General features: G+C 33.8%; 3 protein-coding genes across 4 annotated transcripts in view; 2 read left to right on the forward strand and 1 right to left on the reverse strand.

The window, feature by feature from the left end:
* Positions 1-9,969, forward strand: part of LOC113231571 — a 45,355-nt gene extending 35,386 nt beyond the window's left edge. Inside the window, exons 5-7 of the mRNA XM_026465911.1 lie at positions 625-1,805; positions 5,402-6,367; positions 8,428-9,969. Of these exons, the coding sequence (XP_026321696.1) occupies positions 625-1,805; positions 5,402-6,367; positions 8,428-9,864 (3,584 nt within the window). The 3' untranslated portion in view covers positions 9,865-9,969. The remainder of the gene's footprint in view (positions 1-624; positions 1,806-5,401; positions 6,368-8,427) is intronic.
* A 145-nt stretch (positions 9,970-10,114) lies between these two features.
* On the reverse strand, positions 10,115-13,471 carry LOC113231569 (SET and MYND domain-containing protein 4-like). Its single transcript, XM_026465908.1, has 2 exons — positions 12,022-13,471; positions 10,115-11,508 (listed from the first exon to the last, which is right to left on the reverse strand). Exons 1-2 carry the CDS (start codon positions 13,434-13,436, stop codon positions 11,112-11,114), a joined length of 1,812 nt encoding a protein of 603 aa, XP_026321693.1. The 5' UTR covers positions 13,437-13,471; the 3' UTR covers positions 10,115-11,111.
* LOC113231570 (protein OSCP1) lies at positions 13,466-14,994 on the forward strand. 2 transcript variants are annotated; one of them, XM_026465910.1, is made up of 3 exons: positions 13,466-13,607; positions 14,136-14,789; positions 14,889-14,994. In XM_026465910.1, the coding sequence occupies exons 1-3, from the start codon at positions 13,496-13,498 to the stop codon at positions 14,942-14,944; spliced, it is 822 nt and encodes a 273-aa protein (XP_026321695.1). In that variant the 5' UTR covers positions 13,466-13,495; the 3' UTR covers positions 14,945-14,994. The 2 variants fall into 2 exon arrangements, with proteins under 2 accessions (XP_026321695.1, XP_026321694.1); XM_026465909.1 differs by having other exon boundaries at positions 14,136-14,985.
* The last annotated feature ends 2,538 nt before the right edge of the window (positions 14,995-17,532 follow it).

A 17,532-nucleotide genomic window follows, 5' to 3' on the forward strand; every position in this document is an offset into this window, starting at 1 on the left:
TTCGCAGCCCAGTATATCCTGAAGTTGCCGGTCGGATGCAATATAGAGGTTCTGCAACCATTATAAGATCAACTATAATTTTACTATTTGTCACGTTGATACCTTTCATCGCTTAACTGTATATACCTACATGAATATTTATTACCCCTTTCATGAATTGTATTTTTATTCAAATATATTCATTTTTTTATCTTTTTGTTCAGTTTTATTTATTTTATTTAAGATAAGTTACGGATAATAAAGAATGGTGAACTAAAACTACTTGCGTAAATTAATAAAAGTGAGTTATTTTGATTGTTTTTTTGCATGTCTTGTAGAATTTACGACTTGTTGTGAATGTACAATTACGATTGTATATTTTGCTCGCTAAAGTAACAAATTATGGCTTTCCAAGTTTAGAAAGATACTTCAATATTGCACGGTTTATTTGTTAATACTTTTAACACTTTTGAATATAATAATTCTTCCTAATTCATTTACTTATTTGGCATGGGGTTTCATAAGTCTAATTTTAATTCTAAATTATTTGGAATGCATTTTTCTTAGTTTTTAGCATGCGGTGGCAAGAATTACAATTTAACTTAAACGACTTTCTAATTTAACACTCATTTTTGTTTCAGTCACTGGGAAACCATGAATTTGACAATGGCGTATCCGGACTTACACCATTTATCGAAAACTTGACTTGTCCTGTATTAGCTGCCAATCTCAATCTCGCCCAAGAACCTATCCTCGCAGCTGAAAAAAACTTAATGAAGTCTACTATATTCAACATAAACGGCACTATGATAGGTGTTATTGGGTATTTAACTCCTGACACTAAAGTTTTAGCTATAAGAAATGACGTAGAGTACATCGACGAGGTTAAAGGTGTAAGACAAGAAGCAGTCAGATTACACAATATTGGTGTCAAGATTTTAATAGCTCTCGGTCATTCGGGATTTGCCACAGACTTAAGAATAGCCAAAGAAACAGAATACCTAGACTTAGTTATAGGCGGCCATACGAACACATTTTTATGGAATGGAACGAGCCCGGATGTAGAAAAACCTGAAGGACCTTATCCTTCATTAGTCAAACAATCATCAGGCAGACATGTGGGAGTAGTGCAAGCGTATGCTTACACAAAATATCTAGGTAAACTCCACTTGACATTCAATCCAGATGGTGAAATCGTAAGCTACGATGGGAATCCCGTACTTTTGGATCAGTCAATCCCACAGGATACTGAAGTCCTAGCAATTGTTGAGAAATACAGTGGCGAAGTAAGGAAGATATCTGACGTTGTTCTTGGAACAACTTCTGTAAAACTAGATGGAATGACGTGTCGCTTAAAAGAATGCAACATGGGAAACTTGATAACAGACGCCATGGTTCATAAATACGCGTCTGAGTACAAGGGACAAGGTTGGACAGACGCACCAATTGCAATAATTCAAGGAGGCGGAATAAGGTCCTCAATAGCTCACATTCAACTTCCTGCAAATATGACAAGAGGTGATCTTTTGACCGTTATGCCATTTGATGGATCTATGACTAAAATAACAATCAGTGGGACCAATATATTTAAAATGCTTGAGCACGCTGTCGCTAACTACAGAGTACTTCGACCTCTAGGGCAGTTTTTACAATTATCAGGGTTAAAAGTTGAATATGATTTTAATAGAAATCCCGGTATGAGACTTGTAAAAGCATTTGCTCGTTGTGGTATGTGTGAAATACCAGAATATTTTCCTGTCAATAGAACAAAGACGTATAACATTTTGGCTCCTTCATTTTTATCTATGGGAGGCGATGGATTTTCTGTATTTAATCATTTGCCTCAGACTCCTTTAAGTTATGACGAATTGAATGCGACAATCGAATACGTTCAAAGTCATAGTCCCATATACACGGCAACGGAAGGGCGTATTGTTTTTCATAATCCACACACAGCCAGCTCTGCATCAGTAGAAAAAATATCGTTGATTCTAGTTTTAGTATATTTAATGTTGCTAAATGTAAATGGTATGCACTGAGCATTTTTTTTTGCTATTTTGCCATTTAAACAATTTTTATTAAAAATAGAATCTCTAGGTACTCTTCAAAAAGTATGAAGTAAAGCACTTCCTCCGAATAATTACTAAACTATTGTAATAAATAAATAATAATTATTTTATAATATTGTCACAAGCACTTGAGCAACCAGCCTAGTACAGGACACCTACATTGTAAGTCTTTTATTAAATAAAAACCGAGCAAGTACAAGTTGTAATACCAGAAAATGTTTAAAGGTCTAATTTATAATTTTGTTTATTTATTATAATTAATTAATATACTTTAAGACGAGTATATTTTTAGTAAGAAGATTAAATATAAGAATAAAGTAAGGTTATATAGTAGATTGAAGGAATTGGTCATATTAAAGATTTTCTAATGATACTACCAACTTCCGCAAGACTTGCATGGTACGAGGAAAAATAAGAGTTCCAGTTTATACAGGTAACACAGTTACGATTTTATAAAATAAAGATGACAAAATCTTGAAGAATATTTATCGAGGACTTGTAATTAACTGATAGCTTTTTTATTCTATTGGATATCACGAATTTCACTACGGCGGCAGTGAACTCATTTTTTTTATAGAAAACATTACCTACATGTCATATCTTAATGACTAAACATGTACTTACTAAAACTGAACTGTTATCTTAATTCAGTTAACTTAAACAACCTTCAAATAATCAACTATACTGCAAGTTTCTGGCAATATAGGTAATTGGATATATAACACTTTTTAAATTAAAGTTCTGACAAAGAAAAAAATTCACAGAAAAAAATAAATGAAGAAGATGTTTGATTATTATTGCTATGGACATGCCAAAAAAACAAATCCCTAAGGAAATTAAAGACTTAGATCTAGTCATTGGTGGTCATAGTCACTTCATTTTGTGCAATAGTACGAGCAGCGCCGGCGCTACTCAATTCGCTGGTGCAACCAATATCCTCTTACTGGGCATGCGACCAAAATGGAATGGTTACAATTATTTACCCCAGTGATCGGAAATTCGGGTTCAAGTGGTGCAATTATAAATAATGTTGGGAACACAGACGTATTATATCTGCGGTTGGAAATCACCAGCCCGTTACTTGCTTACCTACGCTGCGAGAGATACTGGCTCTTCGGAAGCGTCACAAGCAGCGCTCGGCGCCCCTAGACCCTGCACCTGTATGCGCGTAACATCCTATACCATAGGTAAAACCGGCACTGAGTATAAGCCCTGAAAGAAAACCAATTGAGGGACCATATTCTTCATATGATACTAAAAAACCAAGAAAAATGATACCAGTTGTATAATTGTTATACTTTTTGCATACTTAATACACTTAGACGGGATTTTCTACAGTCCTCAAATAACTATTGCAGAGGATTTAGAGATATGTAATATCGTAGAATATTATAGAAGAATTAATTGAATTTATAATCAACAAAGCACTATAATTGGAAGTAGGCCTTCAATCAAATTCGATCAATAATGGTTTTTCACACAGGAATGTAACCTTGAGTATCTACATGATCATGGTTGGCATGGTTTACAAATATGTGAAACAATATTAAAAAAGTAAATGGAGTAGAAGGTAGGTAATATAAAGAAGTGGGATCAAAGTATATGTGGACCGTTCAGTTCTAACAAACATAACGGGATCTCAGTTCAATTCAATTCAATTCTCATGGGCATTTACTCGTTTTCTGGAAATGAAACCGAAACAGAAATAAACGGTTCTGATCTGGTATTATTCGAATGCTTGAGAATTGTAATTGTGAGCATTGTGTTGACTACATATTTCAAAAACAAGACGTATTATACCGTAATATACTCTCTTGCCACAGTTTTCTTGTGCGGGAGGAGCAGGTTTTTCAGTTTTAATACTTGTACTTTAATGTGGTGGAATTATTGATTGTTATGGAAGGTTGTATTGTACAACATGTTAGTGACTGTGTAGGTACCTATAGGTGATCAATATATTTTGATTTATAACTATCAATTTTATTTGTCCCGATCAAAACAAACGACTATTGCTATAACAAAATCAGGGTTCAAAATTATCAAGATAGTTATTTTCTTTGAAAATTATTATAATAAATATCCGATATACATATATATAATAATTATCCATACTGATGCATAGTTTCGTCTCTTTAATTGTTGAATGAAAATGACAAACAGTAAGAAAACTAAATAAACACGAAGAAAAACCTTTAGGAAAAGAATTTCGTTTTTGATATTTCGAAGATTGACATTTGACACATTTGGATACGTCTCGAACACATACCAATTAATTTTATATATACCAAAATAATTATCAAGGGATATTTATCGTGATAATTATCAAAGATAATTATCACTTCAAACCCTGAACAAAATCCTAAGGAACCAAATAACGCACACACACACACGCACACACTCAACATAGCCCCGCACTAGGGAAACCCTGTGTCGCGGGTGCCATGGACACACACATAGACAACCACAAATTACACCCAAACTCACGAGAGAAATAATTGTAGGCCATACAACTATTTCTCCCGGCCCGGGAATTGAACCTGGGACCTCTGCGTGGCAGTCCGGCATGGTAACCGTTCGACCACGGAGGCAGTTAAATAAATAAACCAACATAATTTAATATTATAATATAGATTTTACTAATCAATCATTTTGAATGAACAAACACTAGTAGTACTTGAGTAGTACCTATACATATAGTTAAGAATAATATATAAGTATGTACATCATACAGATTAAAAGTAGGTAGGTACAGGGTCAAGAGCACATCAAGCTTTACACTTAAGACTTAAATCCAACTCTATGCCGCTTACGATAAGAACGGTCCAAAGTACAAAGTGTCGAGTTGATGTGTTCTTGCTGTACCTACAAGATTACAAAAAATATTTTAACATGTTATCAGAAATGTGTCGTGGTAAAAAGATTATAAGACGGAAAGGTTTTTAAGATACGCAATGCAATAGTTGTATGATGTGTAAAACCGTTTGCCAAATTAATAGAATTATTGCATTGTTTTATTAAATATATTTTAAATTTCCCATCATTTGTTTTATTCTTTGAATGTCTCACTAAGGGAACAAACGAAAAATAAGGTAAATTGGAATAACACATCATAACACAAATTTATTTTGAACGACCGAGGTAGCTACTGAAGGAATATTACAAAAACAAGACAATACCTCAATGTAAAATAAGGGACCATTGTTTAATAATTAAATAATAAAGAATGAGGTTATCGGCTCATCAGAAAAAACTATATACAATTGCCACTAAGATTTTGTTGATGTACCTACCTACTTCAGTATTGATCTCAGTACAAATAGTAAGGCACACTGATGCCAAATTCTTTGTTTCAGTCCCTCGGAAATCACGAGTTTGACAACGGCGTCAGTGGACTCACCCCTTTTATAGAAAAATTGAACTGTCCAGTATTAGCAGCTAACCTTATACTAGCCAAAGTTCCTGAATTAGACACTCAGAAGAATTTAAAGAAATCTGTAATTCTCAAAATATCAGGCAGGAAAATAGGAATTATTGGTTACTTAACACCCGATACTAAGTTCGTCGCTATTAAAAATGACGTGGATTTTACTGACGAAATTGTTGCTATTCAAAAAGAAGTCACAAATTTACAAAACGAGGGTGTTAATATTATCATTGCTTTAGGACATTCTGGTTACCTTAAGGACCAACAAATAGCAAAAGAAGTTGAAGGAGTTAATATTGTGATTGGTGGACACAGTCATTCGTTTCTTTGGAACGGCACTGTGCCTGATTTAGAAGAACCTGAAGGTCCATATCCAACGTACGTCAAACAAGCCTCAGGAAAAATTGTACCAGTAGTGCAGGCATATGCTTACACAAAATATCTTGGTAAGTTGTACTTGGTGTTTGATGCCAACGACGAGCTAATTACCTCGTCAGGTGCCCTCATTCTTCTCGACAATACCATTCCTGAAGATCCCGAAGTCGCGAAAATGTTAAATGTCTACGAAGAAAATGTTGATAACGTCGCAAGTGAAGTGGTAGGAAGCACAACCGTCAACCTTGTAGGTGAACATTGTAACAAGAAAGAATGCAATCTTGGTAATTTAATATCAGATGCAATGGTTTATCACTATGCAGCGCAATACGACGGTGAGCATTGGACAGATGCTCCAATAGCCCTTTTACAAGCTGGATCGATACGAGCTTCAATAGTACATACCCGATTACCTGCTGATCTGTCTGTGGGAGATTTGATAGCAGTCATGCCTTTTAAGGGTCCATTGGCGACAATAAAATTAAATGGCAGTACACTCCTGCAAGCTTTGGAGCATTCCGTGGCAAACTATGAAGAGCCAAGAGCAAGAGAGTTCCTGCAGCTTTCCGGGTTAAAAGTAGTATACGATTATAATAAACCTGTGGGTTCTAGGGTCATCAAAGCATTAGCCCGGTGCTGGGCGTGTCGCGTACCAGAATATTTTAATGTTGAAAACAAGGAGGTTTATAAAGTAATATTGCCCTACATCATTGCTCAGGGTGGCGATGGCTTTTCGATGTTGGCAGATCAACCAGGACATCCGTTGCCTTATAATGAACTTAATAGTACAATTTATTACGTTAAGAAATATAGTCCCGTGTGCCCAGAATTAGAAGGTCGAATCATAATACACCACAAAAATCTACACAAAGGTTCAGCTATTTTAGCACCGTCCTTACACTTATTATTCCTATGGCTAGTTCTATTAATTTGATTAACAATTGAAATCAAATAAAGTACAATTACTGCGCCTTATCAACTAATGTTCTTATTTATATTTAGCATTCAACTACTTACTCTTAAACATGAACAAGAGGTACGTTTGTTGTATTGTCTATTTGTTGTTAACTGCCTCCGTGGCCGAACGGTTACCATGCCGGACTGCCACGCAGAGGTCCCAGGTTCGATTCCCGGGCCGGGAGAAATATTTGTATGGCCTACATTTATTTCTCTCGTGAGTTTGGGTGTAATTTGTGGTTGTTTATGTGTGTGTATGTTGATTGTGAGCGTTATTATTAAAAAAAAAAAAAATTGTTTTATCTTAATAACTACATAGGTACCTACGTAAGTAATACAAAATTTGTAATTTAAGAATTAGGATGCTAGAAAGAGGATTGAAGAGCAGCTGGCTTTATAATCATTTTCCCAACATACTGAAATTGCTCAAGCTCTCTATATTCCATCCAAAATAGTATAACAAGTAATTTTATTAAATTAATCATATTGTTTCCTCCGGACGAGTGTATGGTATTTAAACTTACGTTTCACTATTTTTAAAATATACATTCGATTTTATACCATTTTATATTGCTGTTTTTCTTTTGAATTAACTGCATTTATAATATAAGTTCCTAAAATTTCAACAAAGTGTAACTAGAGTGTAAACAAAACTTTTATGTTTTGTTTACACTCTAGTTTTAAGTATTTATTATATAAAGTGTAAAAAAGTTTCGAACAATAAATACCTACATCACAGTTTGTTAGTTTTAGTTCACCTTGCTAGTTGTACTACTTATGTTTTAAATATTTCTAATAATAAAAGACAGATCCTTTCCCACGAAATATTACATTTATAGGTGTATTTACTGTTTCCTCAATTATTAAATTTAATTATTCAACTATTAAATTAATAACGTTTAGTAGATACTCTACTTACGTTTAACACACACTCTTACTTATTTAATAAAGTCGTACCCTTGGTATAATAAAGCCACATGTGATAATAATACGTCAAAAGTACTTTAACCATAGATTTTTTAACCCATGAAAGTGATAAAAATAATACCAATGACATGAAACAAATTATGTATATTATGTTAAATTTTACAACTCCTATTTAGCATAAAAAAGTTATAGACTAAAAATCTTTAATTGAAATATAGCTCCTGAAAAGTTGTCATTTTGCAAATGTGGCCTTATTACACTAAGGGTGCGAAGGAAGTGACGGCATTCGAAAGTAACATTTTTAGGAAACTGACAAAATAGATTAAAAATATAACGTATACAATGATCGTATGAATCATAGATTTAGTATTGTATACTAAATCTGTGGTATAACTAGTGTTACTCAATTCTGTTTCATATGAAAAAGAGATATAATCGTACAATGTTTTATATAAATGTAAAATTCTACTTTTCAAATTTCGCACTTCATTATTGAGGGCGCAATTTGATGAACGAAACTTTATTAATTTTACGTAGTATAAATAATTTCATATTTAATACCACTTCTACCAAAACCAGATAAATCAAAAATAAGGATGTGAAAAAGTCAGGTATCACCACATCTACCTATGTTAATAACCTCCAAATATTTATTCGCACAAATGTTTAAAATATTCAACTTAACTTTCATTTCAGTCTCTCGGAAATCACGAATTCGACGAAACCGTAGAAGGACCGGAAGGCGTCGTGCAATTCATCAAAAATCTATCAGCACCAGTGCTAGCAGCTAACCTCATCCTCGACAAAGTACCTGAATTGGCCACCGAACACAATCTATACAAATCTATTGTCTTAAATAAGAATCACAATAAAATCGGCATTGTAGGCTATCTCACACCAGATACCAAATTCCTGGCACCAATAAACGACGTGGAATACGAAGACGAAATTGTAGCCATACGCAGGGAAGTATCCAAACTGAAAGGACAAGGTATCAACATCCTCATAGCTTTAGGACACTCTGGTTTCTTAAAAGACAAGGAGATAGCAGAAAAAGTTGAAGATATTGATTTAGTAATAGGAGGCCACACAAACACTTTTCTCTGGAACAGTAATACCACTGATGAGATACCTGAAATCGTACAAGGACCATACCCTGATATTGTAGTTCAACCTTCCGGGAGAAAGGTGCCAGTAGTCCAAGCATACGCCTACACGAAATACATGGGAAAACTACATGTGATTTTCAACTCAAAAGGCGAAATCGTACATTATGACGGCACACCAATTCTTTTAAATCAAAAAATACCAAGAGATCCAGAGATATTACAATTAGTTAAGAAATACAGAGACAATGTCAACATAGTAAGTAACGAAGTGGTCGGAAAATCTATGGTATTACTAAATGGTGAAGAATGCAGAGTTAGAGAATGTAATTTAGGAAATCTGATAAATGATGCAATGTTGTTTTATACAACAATGTACGGTAACGCTAATCCACAAATAGCTATTACTCAAGGTGGAAGAATAAGAGGATCCATATTTCGACCAGATAAGCCACCGTTTAATGTAACTAGAGGAGACTTGATAGCTGTGTTACCATTTTCAGACACATTGACCATTTTGACAATGAATGGTACTATATTATTGCAAGCATTGGAACACTCAGTAGAGGACTGGCAGCCTTTAAATGCTCCAGGACAATTTATTCAATTTTCAGGAATGAGAGTTAAATTTGATTTAGCTAAACCACGAGGCTCTCGTGTTGTGGAAGCTAAAGCAGTTTGTTCCAATTGTGGCGATACAAATATGATTGGTATACGAAGGGAGTATGAGTACAAACTACTTACTTCAACATTCTTGGCGGACTCTGGCGACGGTTATACAATGTTTCAAGAACTTCCAAAAGAAACGGTTCCTTTTAACGAAGTAACAGCTATACTCGCATATTTAAAAACTTACAGTCCTATCAATCCTACTTTAGATGGTCGTATCACTCTTCTTAATGAAAATTACGTAAATAACTCGAGAGGTGGTAGAATTCTGAAACCAAATACGAGTAATGTCGTTAAATTAAAACCATGTTTAAACTTTGTTTCAGTTCTGTTTATAATTTTGTATCAATTTAAATAATTTCTAATACTTAAAATGCAGACAAGTTAAGTTTTGTTACGCACAATTGGAAACACTTTATTAACAACTCACCATCGTTACACATAATCCAATATCCTCAAAATAAAAAATAGTTATTATGGGTACTTAATTCATTTATTTAAAATTGTTTTCATAATATAACAGTTTGAAATAACATTTGTATTGCAAGGCCCTAAACAGTATTTTATACTTTATTCACTTAGTTAATATGAAAATATTTGTATAACGTTTAATTAAATTGTCGCGTAATTTATAAATTTTATGGCCATATTTGTCTAGGTTAAAAAATATCTGTTATATTTTTTAACAATGTGATATTTGTAAGTGACTATTATAAAAATACATATTATTAAATATATTCAAGACTATATTTTTAATACTCACATTTTGTAAAAAATAATAACAATCGTATATTATTTTGTAGTTTGTAGTATGAAAATTAATTAAATTATTCACAAATAAATGTTACATAATTATCGTCAGCTAAGTTTGTAAACCTCGTAACATCCATCAATGTGAACTTTTGATTAAACACAGAAAACAGTTACTGGAATTTTTTTTCTTATAATATCAACCAAGTGACGGGACGAAGGAGTCGTGCGTCTGGTGGTAAGCGACACGCTTATCAATAGCAGAAATTATAAGGCAATCTATGATTATACCTTAATTTTATAACTTAAAAAGGGTCTACAATAATATTTTATGCAATTGTTGCATAATGAGGGCAACAAAGGTTGGGCTGGTTGCAAGATCTTTATGCCAATGTAACTAATCAGCAGCACAGCGTTTGAGTAGCGTCATATATGATATATTATAGCAAAAATATGTTCATTTTTGGAACTCTACACTCATTGAAGTACTGTGTACAGAAGTTTAATGCAGACTATGCTTAGTGAATTAGTTTAATGAAATTTAGTTCAGTAGTGAGTACCATAGACAATAGAATTTTAATTCAGAACTAAAAAGAGCGCCTTTAGTACATGGTTTAAGAAATTGTAATTGACATTAAAGTACTGGAGTAGAAAAATTAAATTTTAAGTTAGCGCTTGAAGAGTAAAAAAGTTATTTCGTACAAAAACAGTGTTACATGGTTTTAAAATTTAGCCGACGATATTATATTTATTGTTTATTTAATTTAAAATAGGCACACCATTACTTATCCTAGTTTCGGATTTCCATAATTAATTATCATCATTGTAAGGGATACTAAAATAAAAAGCATATTATTAATCCGCTTTTGGCGGCATAGCATTCCATTGCACTAAATTACTATACCCATAAGGCAATAATCCCTCGAAAATTGCAAGGCACTGTTTCAAAGCCTCCTGGCAATCAGAAAGTTCCCTGCAAGGGCAATAAGGTTCTAACTGCTCTATTAATTGACATAAAGGTTTAAATAGTTGCAATGCAGTGTCTTGGTCTCCTTTTTGTAGATTCTCGATGGCTTCAGAGTTCAAAACCCTTTGCGTACGTTTGATGATGTCTAAGGGAAGATTTTTGGACGGTTTCATAGCGAGGTAAGTAGGCCAGTCATTTATGCAAGCTTCGCAGGTACAAGTAAACTTGTATTGGAATTTGAGAGATTCTTGACGTATCTTGCGACCTTGAAGTGCGTGATGTGACCTGTAGGAGAGATTGTTAAAGATTAAATAACATTAAGGAATAAATAAAACGTAAAACATCAATGACAACAACTGTCACTTTTCAAAATTGTTTTAAATGCTATGACTGAAATAACACACTGAATGACTTTAGGTGTAATTTTCAACAAATAAGTTTGTGAGATTGTTTATCTGGTGATGTGGCCCGCAATACCAGAAGTATAATAATAATAATAATATGTCATATAATAAATAACAGTAATATAATGTGCCAGACAAACACCAATTACCTGGTCTCAAACTAGTACCACAAGTACCACGGGTACAGAATTTACTACCAGGCACTACCCACCGACCTAGACCAGGACCAATTTAGAAAGGTGTTTTCCCACATGAATCTTACTAGAAATCGAATCCAGGAGCTCCTGATACCACGACCACAGCACAAACTGTTGGATATATTTATTGAACAAAGGTCACACAGAATATTATGTACAGAAACTGTCTCAAAATGTATTCATAATCAGGTATTTACCCATAGTTATCAAACAGCTGCATCCCCTTCTTAATTGGCCTTAGAGAAAACAAAGTCATATTTCCAGTTCCCAATTTTCCAAATCGTACAACATTTGGGGAGCAAGAATGATTTAATAAACTGTGGTAAGCATATGGAGCACTGGCCAAGCTAATCTCTTCCACAAAATTACCATCAGCAGTCTCAATATTTGTACTCAGCCCATGCATGTTTGTAGGGCTAGTCATTATGTGCAGTAGTAACATTCCTGCTACACATCTACGTATTTTCTCTTCATCATTTTCATTTCCATTTAGAAAATCAGTTTTGGTTGCTAACAAATGGAGAAACACTGCTGCAGAAACTGATTTCTGAAAAATATCAGAGATAGACCTTCTTTCAACATTCGAAGCCAATGTGTGTATTGAAGTGTAAAATCTAGAATCATAAATCCATTGGCCATCTATGTGGACATGGCCTCTGAACTCAGTATTTAAGTTAGAATCAGCCTTCTGAATAGTTTTAAATACATCATCCCAACATAAATGATCTTTTCGGGCTTTAACAACGGTTCTAAAGGCGAGAAGCTCCAGTTTGGTGAACTCCATATGGATCAAAGTAGGCATAAGAACACATTCAGCTGAATGATAATCTTTCCAAGCATTCTTCCTACATGCTGGGCTGCAGTAAAGAGCAAAGCAACAGTTTGTACATGGCAACAAATTACAATTTCTAGATAAACAGTAACTGCAACTGAATAAGTACTGATCTTTCAGAAGAAGAGTAAAGTATGGATTTTCTTGTACTAAAACTTCACCAACTTTTATGTCATCTTTAGCTATCACATGACGTCCCATTTCCTCACTGAATACAACCTCCAGTTTTGAACTAGCGCATGGATACCTTGGGTCTTTCGGACCTTGCAATGTAAGAATGTTGTTAATATCTGCATTGTTTGTATCATTTGCTTTTTTATCATTTGCTAAATATTCCACACATGATACCAATCTTTTACTCAGTTTATCTTTTAATTTTTCAGGATATTTGATTGAAAGAATATCCTTGACGTCTTGTAAACATTCTCTATATTTCTTTAGTGAGTAAAAGACAGCAGATCTATTAGACAATGCCAAACAGTAGTTTTCTGATGAAAATGGTGCAAAGAGCAGTGACAAATTGTAGTATTGCCAAGCTCTATAGTCATCTTTGTTTTGGAAGCATTGGTTGCCATAGTTACGGTAATAGGTTGATACATTCTCAGTCTTAGAGACTTCTAATGGTGTAGGCAGAGCTTGCAAGCTTTCAAGAATATTATAAACATATAACACCCTATCATCATTGGTTGTTAAAGATAATAGCTTCTGTGATATTGACAGTATTTTGCCTTGTGTTCTCAATTTGGCAATTACATCTTCATAGCAGGAGTCAATACTCATTTTGAAGAGAATTAAAGTTGTTGATTAGTGTCCACGCCAGTCATACAAGGATAATCACAATGTCGCACTTTGCAACACCTTTTATAGTGGTGAATTTGGGCTGTGAGATGATTTATGTCATTGACCAGAGGCTGAAGGCACAGAATATCGGCTTAGACAAATCCGAAAGAGGTTAGTTACTGAGCATCTGTAATTAAACAAAAAAGTCATTCTTATATGTATATATTACACATTACATTATTAAATAATAATTATCTCAAGACGTTACTAAATAAATTCAAAGTACATTACATACAGGCTATAAACATACTATCAACAATAGTAGTGTTAGATAAAAAGGTCTGCAGCTCAACAAAATAGCGAATTACAGAGCCACTAATTTTCAGTGATAGTTCTGCCATATTTAAAAAGAACTAACACACAAATATTTCCAACTGAGTTCCAACCTTAAGATCCGTAATAAATTAATTAATTAATGAGTCAGCCGTGACCATGGGATCTGTAAAGGGCCCGAAACGTTGCTTTGTTTGAAAAAAAATAAGCTATGTAAATCCGAAAAGTTCCATTTCATAATTTAATTGCCAAATTATATAAAATAAATATTATATAACATTAATATCGCAGAGCAATCACCACATGATATTGAAAATTATCGATATCTACAAAGAGGATGTAATTGAGTAGTCTGTTTTATTTTAGTACTTACAGACATCGTTACTGTGCTGCTCCACCCCAAATTACTGGACGAGCTATTTATACCGCAACCGGTGGCCACACACGCTGTAATCAAACAACTGCTTCAGGACATTTCCGCAACCTCTATCATGAAGTTAGACGACTACTCCATGAGTAAATTATGGGATTTAATGACCATGATCTTCAAATGGCAACTTTCAGTTGCAACAAATCAAAACATTTTTGACATAAGCCACCGACATCTAAAATGTGTTGCCAATGTAGTGCCGCAACATTTTTCGAAATTCATCCTTGAACAGGCAATAAAACGATTCGAATCATTAGCTCAACGATTTACTAATGATGATTATAAGTGTTTACACAACACATTGATTCTATGGTTTTCGGAATATCACAGTAAGATTTCAGTATTACTTCGCTTGAGACTACAAAGGAAAGATGGCACCTTCAGTTTGCCAGCCACTGTTGATCCAAAAGTTTTACAAAACTTAGGAGAAAACATTTACAAGTATGACAATAAGAAAAATCCTATTGAAGAATATGAAAGTCGTTGTGCTGATACAAATGAGATCAGCTGCCTTCTTGGGTCAATCGAGAAGGCTTCTTCAAAACCAGCAGTCATAGAATTACAATTACCGATTCAATTTGGAAGCGAAGGTAAAGAGAAGAAAACAATGGAATTAGCTCGAGACACGCAATTCGAACCAATTGATACAAACATTAAAAATAAATATAATAATGACCTTACATTTACAGCCGCAATGCCTAAGACAACACAAGAGGACTTGTTAGAAATGCTGGAAGATATGTAAAAAATTAAATAACTCACAATAATAATCAAAACGCGATTAAAACTACCGTCAAAATTCAAAAATTCCAAAATAGTAACATTTGTCAAACTTAATTACTTGTTTAACACCGTCAATTCCCGGAATCACAGACCATTTTCCGTGCCCCGAACATTCGGGTTCTCTATCTCTAGGATTTTTTTTGCGTAGACAGAGTATTTTGGTACTGTTTTTTTTTTCCATTGTTGTGGCAAAGGCACTTATACACCATACAGCCAAGACTTGAATTCCTTTTTTTAAGAATATTTTTTTTATAAATATTTATTATAAATAATTTATAGTATGGACAAAAAAATGCGCTTCCATTCCATTCTATGGCAATGTAAGTTGATACTTGAGAGGAAAGAGGTTACATTTTCACGCCTAAGCCGCTGAACCAAATTTAATGAATTTTGGTATAGAGATATGGGCACGGACCTACTTTCAGGCGAAGGTTTAAGCCATAGTCCGCCACATGCGAGTTGGGGGACTTCACAGGTTTTCCGAGAATTGTGAACTTTCTACGATGTGCAGGTTTCACCACATTTTCCTTCACCGAAAAGCTAATGGTAAAATTCAAATTTAAATTTCGCACGTAAATTCCGAAAAATCCTGGGTGCAAGCCCGGATTCGAACCCACAGCCTCTGCTTTAGAGGCGGTAGGTCAAACCATAAGGCTATCACGGCTTCGCTGAATATAAATGATTGATACTACTGTTATTTCTATAAATGTGGAATATTAATAGAGGTAATGAATTTAAAATATATGTAGAAAGAAATAAAAGTGTAATCTGAAACAATTTCCCCCGTTCCAACGATTAAATTTCTATCCTAAGGTTACGTAGACGAAATTGCTATTTAGTAATAAGGCCGCCTATTGTGCATTATCTTACTCTGTAATACATTACTGTTGTGTTGTCATTGTAATTTTTAATGTACAATAAAGAATATTTCATTCATTCATTTCCTTTTCCTCCTTTTTCTGGTAACCAACGTCTAGGTATATAATATTGTCAATAACCAATAAGAAAATAACTTTTTAACCGAGTTCAAAAAGGAGCAGGCCTCAATTCGACTGCATTTTTTGTGTATGTTACCTACGCGATTACTCCGGCCGATTTGTGAACCGATTTTGATGATTATTTTTTGTTAGAAAGAGGGTACCTCAGTACTGCCGTCGTAACGAAAAAAGTCACAACTATGCGTACTTTACAGCAGTTGTGCATTTTTTCGTTCTGAAGGCAGAGTATTAGTCCCATTTAAAATTGAAGAAAAGATTCTACCTCTAAGGGTATTAACCTATGGGATGAAGCCAGCTTCGCGAATTTCTGGTATCCGATTTCAATAAAACTTGGCAAATAGATGTAGTTCCACGAACATTTAAGGTCAGTTTTTTTTATAAAAAGTTATAATTTACAAATTAACTAAGTAGCAATACTTTCGGAGGATACAAAAAAATATTAAATTACGAAAATAATTTATTCACACTATTCACTAAGCAACATTTACAATTATGCATATCTTTACAAAAGTACAACAAACCCATGTTTTTATAAATCTTACAATAATATGAGTCGGTCTGTCCACATACAAAGGTACCGATTATGTTCATCGGTCATGCGCTCCTGATTGGCACAGTTCTAATTTAACAAATGTAAAAATTAAATGGGCCCAAACATACAAAAGGATAAATTATGTAACATAAATGTCAGCACGAATGTTTTACTTTTCCATTCAAAATTAAATTGACATCTTTCTCACATTCTTTATCGGTAATGTTAGAGAAAGAGGAACAAAACAGAATTTATGGGCTATTTTTCATTAAACCAAATCCTCTCAACACCATTCTAATCATTAGAACGAAAAACATTTTATTATACAGCTTTTAGATATTCACATTATTTTTCCATATAATAGTCGACCGAATGGGACGTTAATAAACTTGTCTGACTTTTTAAGTAATAAAACAAAATTTGTTTATGTTAATGAGGATAATGAAGAGTAAAGGTTTCGGGTTTTTTAAAAATATTTTTTATAATATCAAGCGACCGGACGAACAAGTGCGCCTGATGGTAAGGTACACGCCTGTCCATAACAAAAATAAACTTTTCACTTCTCATGCTCTTAAAGTCAGTACTTATGCAGGGTGTAGGCTGCATATAAAAGGATTTTATGCTCTAATGCATAAAATTGGATTTTATTTTTTTTTTATTTTTTTATTTAACCATCCCATTAAATATGTCTAATTGTTGTAATTTTACATTCAATTTTAATTAAACAATCGTTTATTTGTAATATTGCTGTTTAATTTCTTCGCAATCGAAGTGAAAAGCAGAGTTTATAACTCGTTCATAAAACTCATTTTACCCTTGACTTAAGTAAAATTATATACTGACGGATATACTCGTCTCGGGTTAAATGACGCGTTTTATGCACTTGTTGTACATACAATCTACTATTAAATAATAGGCCCTTGTGCAATCGATACCGATTGAAATGAACGCTTATAATCGCCGTCATTTAAGTTACATTCCACGAAAAAGTCGTGACGAGATCTTACATGACTATAACTT

The sequence above is a fragment of the Hyposmocoma kahamanoa genome, unplaced genomic scaffold (assembly GCF_003589595.1).
Source record: "Hyposmocoma kahamanoa isolate Upper Pololo Valley unplaced genomic scaffold, ASM358959v1 65, whole genome shotgun sequence".
Classification (NCBI taxonomy): Eukaryota; Metazoa; Arthropoda; class Insecta; order Lepidoptera; family Cosmopterigidae; genus Hyposmocoma; species Hyposmocoma kahamanoa.

Excerpts from the sequence above, each read along its gene's own strand:
- LOC113231569 (XM_026465908.1), bottom strand. The coding sequence starts at position 13,436 with ATGAGTATTGACTCCTGCTATGAAGATGTAATTGCCAAATTGAGAACA. Across the intron at positions 11,509-12,021 it reads CAGCTGTTTGATAACTATGG|GTCACATCACGCACTTCAAG; the intron begins GTAAATACCTGA and ends TCTCTCCTACAG.
- LOC113231570 (XM_026465909.1), top strand. The coding sequence starts at position 13,496 with ATGTCGCACTTTGCAACACCTTTTATAGTGGTGAATTTGGGCTGTGAG. Across the intron at positions 13,608-14,135 it reads CTTAGACAAATCCGAAAGAG|TACTTACAGACATCGTTACT; the intron begins GTTAGTTACTGA and ends GTTTTATTTTAG.